This window comes from Notolabrus celidotus, chromosome 7 (assembly GCF_009762535.1).
Source record: "Notolabrus celidotus isolate fNotCel1 chromosome 7, fNotCel1.pri, whole genome shotgun sequence".
Taxonomy (NCBI): domain Eukaryota; kingdom Metazoa; phylum Chordata; class Actinopteri; order Labriformes; family Labridae; genus Notolabrus; species Notolabrus celidotus.
In genome coordinates this window covers 6,735,658-6,740,914 of record NC_048278.1, presented here as the reverse complement: position 1 = coordinate 6,740,914, position 5,257 = coordinate 6,735,658, and the positions used below count along the sequence as shown (strand labels likewise).

The 5,257-nt window shown below is 42.4% G+C and overlaps 1 protein-coding gene across 1 annotated transcript; it reads left to right on the top strand.

Moving 5' to 3' along the window:
* Positions 1 to 1,774: 1,774 nt before the first annotated feature.
* Positions 1,775 to 3,709, top strand: lbx1b (ladybird homeobox 1b). The gene is made up of 2 exons (XM_034688471.1): positions 1,775 to 2,434; positions 2,926 to 3,709. Exons 1-2 carry the CDS (start codon positions 2,107 to 2,109, stop codon positions 3,411 to 3,413), a joined length of 816 nt encoding a protein of 271 aa, XP_034544362.1. The 5' UTR covers positions 1,775 to 2,106; the 3' UTR covers positions 3,414 to 3,709.
* The last annotated feature ends 1,548 nt before the right edge of the window (positions 3,710 to 5,257 follow it).

The following is a 5,257-nucleotide window of genomic DNA, read 5'->3' as shown; positions in this document are numbered from 1 at the left end:
TTAATGTAAAAAAAAAGGGGCATTTCTAGAAATGTTTTGGAGGCATTTCAGATATTTGTAAAAGTTTCAGGGTTTTAGAAATATGGTGAAAAGTTGATTTTTATTTCTTCTCACTAGCCAAAGAACAGTTCACCTCTGACACCGGATGTGTCCCCCATCCCAGCACCTACACCTACACCACCACCACCACCAGCAAATAGTAATTGCTGTACTGCTTTTTCTTTTTCTTTCTTTTTCTTTTCTTCATAACCTGGTTAACTTAAACCATAAATGACATTTCTAACGTGAAAACAAAATATGAATTTCTTCTATTTTTTAGTGATAAAAAGTATAGCTTCATAAATAGGTTCAGTTGTTTGATGTCTGTCGTTGATGATGAGTTAAAAGAAAGCTGCCAATAACTAAATAAAAAGTCTTTGCATCCTCTTTTTTATGCTTCTTTCTTCAATTCATTTTAATTTATTAATTTTTAACAGAAACGTGTTTACAATATTTGATTAAAATAAACTTTAAGTAGCCTGCAATCTGACACCAACAGGAGCTGACTGATAACATTTAGTTATAAAGTAATTTCATCAAAATGTAATAATATTTTAAAGAAACGATGGAGCCCAATACTAAAGGAAACAGTTCAGCAATTTGATTGGTTAATAATAAAATCCTCAACTCCATCATCATCATCATCATCATCATCATCATCATCATCATCATCATCATCCCTCTGTTGATATTATTTTTTCCGTCACTGTCGTAAAGCTAAAAGCTAAACACTGCAACATTGACTTCAAGCATCAACAACAGACGTTGAGGAAATTTTAAAATACATTTTTAAATAATGGAGTTATTTCTATCTGCACCAGCGACAACAAATAAAACCAATTTGAAAATAATAATACAGATACATATTACTATTTTTAGACAACAATAAATAAAAATAAAGATTATTTTAAATCCCCATTTTTCATAATAAAATAACCGGTAACTTTGTTGAGGTACAGATAAAAATAAACGTGAAATAAACATAAAAAAATACAAATTTCTGTCTTATTTTTAAGGTTATTTTTATTCTACAAACAAGAATTTAACATTATGTCCTCGTGCGTAAATTCGTTCTGTAAGCACATAGCCCGTTGCCGGTTTTGTCCGAGCAGCCCCAGAATAAACTCATCCTGTCAAACCTGGAGGACGCGGGGAAATTTGAGAGGAGATGAAATATTTCTCGGTTGATATAAAAGGAGTCTTTTCGCCTGAGTTATGGCCCGGGTTTGGCGTAGCTGAGAGGGATGCATGCTGCTCCTTCTCTCCGCCCCAGAGGAGGAATCATCAGAGCTGATCTATGGCCCAGCTCTACTTTACCTTTAAAACAAAGGATCATCCGCGCTTTTGGCCGTGAAAATATCCTCCTGACTACCTGCCACGTCTAACAAAACACCTGAGTTGACTTGTCTACTTGGAAACATCCGGTTAATCCAAATACTTTTGAAATGAAAGCCTGCAAACTCCATGGCTGACACTGAAGTTTTACGCACAAAATAAGCTTAAATAAGGCTCAGATTTGAATGTCTCTCCCTATATCTCCCTCTCCCTCTCTCTCTGCTTCCCCTCATTTACCCCACAATCCTATTCTGGTATCTCAGCACACGACTAAATTAGACCAAAGATGATAAGAGCACAAAGCATTATAATTCCGCCGGGCTCCTCCTCCTTCCAGCCATGCGTCCTAATTAATGGGACACCCCCAGTCGCAAAAAGCGCCGCACTGGACTGCAACATAGTCAAAGAGTGAAAGGGAAGAGGGCGAAAGTGCCACTGGAGATAATTGATTACCTACCAATCAATGAGAACTTGTTAGTAATCGTCAACTCTTTGGACCTCGCCATTTTCAGGGAGGCATCTCACTCCTGCGGACCCGCTGCTCCCAAGGATCCACACTTTCAAGGCATCCAATTTTGGAATAAGATTTTCTTTTCTTCACCTTCTCCTCTCTGTCTTTGTTTTTTTTTAACCTCCTAACTGTTATGTGACTTTTATCACCCCTCGATAGCCTCGTTTGTTGTTATCAGCTAAATATTTCAACTAAAGTCCCTCAAACTCCGCGCACAACCAATGATGACATCCAAAGAAGTGGCCAAATGCGATGCAGTGGAGACCAGGCGGCGAAGTCCGCTGGACCACTTGCCGCCTCCTGCCAACTCCAACAAGCCGCTTACCCCCTTCAGCATCGAGGACATCCTGAACAAACCCTCTGTGAAACGAAGTTACACAATCTGCGGCACGGCACACCTCATCTCGTCCTCTGAGAAGCACCGCTCGTCCAGCATCCCTCTGTCCAGCCGGGCTCTGCTCACCCAGACCTCCCCGCTCTGCGCGCTGGAGGAGCTGGCCAGCAAGACATTTAAGGGGCTTGAAGTCAGCGTGTTACAGGCTGCAGAAGGTACGGCTACATCCCTAATTTTAAAATGTTAAATCAGGCGTTTTCCCTTTAAATTTGTATTCTCTCATTCGGTGGCCTAAAGCAGGAATTCATAATTTGATGGCTTTATTTTTGCAACCTGAAATGAAAACTATGCATTAAATGCTTGTTTAACATACAAAGTAAATATTTTTGTATTTGTTTTTGGTTGCAAATATTCCCTCTTATTATGTGCTATCGAACAAAGGCGTGTTAATTTTCTTGGCTGTTTCTCAAAGAAATAAATCGCCGCCGCTTGTCTTTAATATTGAGGTCTCGTGTGTGTGCTGCTCAATATTTCCCAGCGGTGTCTGGGTAATATTCTTGAAATGACCTGTTCCCTGTAGAGCTGAGAGCTTTACTGTCTCTCACACTGTATTAGTTTCCTTGTTATTTCCACGTTAGGTTCATTTTTACGTGCTGCACCTGTACTTTTCCCTGATTCTCACTGCGCCTCTGTCTCTCCCTCACAGGCCGGGATGGGATGACTCTGTTCGGTCAGAGAAGCACCCCGAAGAAGCGCAGGAAGTCTCGGACGGCCTTCACTAATCACCAGATCTACGAGCTGGAGAAGCGCTTTCTGTACCAGAAGTACCTGTCCCCGGCGGACCGGGACCAGATCGCGCAGCAGCTCGGCCTGACGAACGCGCAGGTTATCACGTGGTTTCAGAACCGGAGGGCCAAGCTAAAACGGGACCTGGAGGAGATGAAGGCCGACGTGGAGTCTGCTAAGGCCGTTGGCCAGGTCCCCTTGGAAAAGCTCGCCAAGCTGGCGGACTTGGAGAAATGCGCCAACGGCACACTAGGCCACCCGCGAGGAGAGTCCCCCGCGCGGGGCGGCCAGCAGGAGCACGAGCTCGCTCAGAAACTGCGCTCGTCGCCGCTGTCGCCGTTCTCAGACCACACAACGAGTAAAGAGTGCTCGGAGGACGAGGACGTGGAGATTGATGTGGATGACTGATGGCGCAGCGTGGAACTGAAGGACGAGAGACACAAACAGACGATTTTAAAACCCTCGCGAGGACTTGTAACTTACTGCTTATATTGTATACCATATCTGAGAACATGTACCAAAATGTAATGACTTTTATATCGGCGCAGATAGAACTATTCATAGTGACGCATGAAGACAGAAGCAGAAATATGCAGTGAGATTTTATTCGTTAGCAAACTCTTACTTCTTGCAATCAAAGCAATACGGTCTAATATGACATGAGTAACTTATTATTTTTTTACACTGTACCCCCCCACCCCCCACCTCCACACACACACACACACACACACACACACACACACACACACACACACACACACACACACACACACACACACAGACAAGCTGATATTTAAACAAACACTCATACACTCACACACCCACACCTGTTCTATCCTTTTCCTGTGAGGCCTCACACACCACAATGAAAGTGCTCCAGTTTTTTCATATCTTTTGCATGTAAATGCATGATTTGATTTGTGATCATTATCTATTTATTTTTACTTTATTATTATTATATTTTTTTATTTAATGCTTTTTGTGTTTTCTGCAAATCGCAAAGGGTCACTCGGTCACTGCCGGCTTCCTCTGACTGTGACCCTTGAATTCGGTTCATTTTTCGGCGTGATGAAGATGATGAAGAAGAAGATAATGACGGGAGGGCAAAGCCGGACTTTCACGGTTTGGCTTTTCATGGGAATGTTGAAGCGATGGCGAGAAACAAAGCTGACTCTTGCGGTGATTTTGAGACGCTTTCTGCTCCTTTTTAGGTGTATTGTTTGGATACAATAGATTTACGGTAATAAATTTGTTATGTTTTGTACACCTGTAAGTGCCTTTCTAAAATCAGGACATTCTTTGAAAAACCAATGCACAGACTGTAATGTATATAGGCTACTATGGGAATAAAATGGCTTTTCTGGATATAACACTATTTTACGTTGTTATTCTTGAGTTATTATCTGGGTTTTGTCATGGGTATAATAGCTTGGGATTTTTTTCTAATGAGGACAAAAATCGTTTAAGAAACACGCTCTCGGTGCCAAATCCAGGCGTGTGAGCCAATCAGAAGCGGCCCTTTAAGAGTTATTATTCTGAACTATTTTGTCCCTTTGTGTCCTTTTATATTTGGACGCTTTAAACATTTTGTGGCCCGGAATCTCACATCTCCTTTCACACCCTAAATGCGTATCATGGCTTCTTGACCCTTAGACGTGTTTCTCCATTCGGGGTAGAAATTTATGTGAGAAACACAAATCTGGTGTCGGGGGGGAAAAAAGGCGAGGATGCCACAAAAACACAAAGTTTTGGGCCAGTTTCTCCAGGCCTTTATAGAGCTTTTTTTGTTCTGCGGGACTGGGCCGTAATTTTGAGCGTAAAGCATGAAAAGTGGGGACAAATGAGCCGCGGCCCCTGATGGGACGAGCCACAAAGGAGCAGGGCCGGACCCCCGCAGGCAGCCATACTGAGACAAGTGTGTCCCACCGCACAAAAAGGACGCAAACGTTTGGAAGCCATATGGTTTTTGAAATTTCCTCACAATTTCAGACAATTTGATGGATTGAGTTAACCCTCCTTTTAAACAGTTTAACTGAGTGCGAACAAAGGCCATAATGCCTACATAGACTCTCCCTTCATGAGGGCATCTGCGCCTGTTAATGTCTGGCCCTTTTCTTCGCCTGGCGTTTTGAACAAGTCAATGAATTACAATGAAAGTGGCCTTTTTTGTGCGCCGCTTGTCTTTCTCCGCTTTTTAGCTTTGGAAGAATATGTTTGACTTCTGTCCAAGAAGGGTTTCTAAACAAGAAATG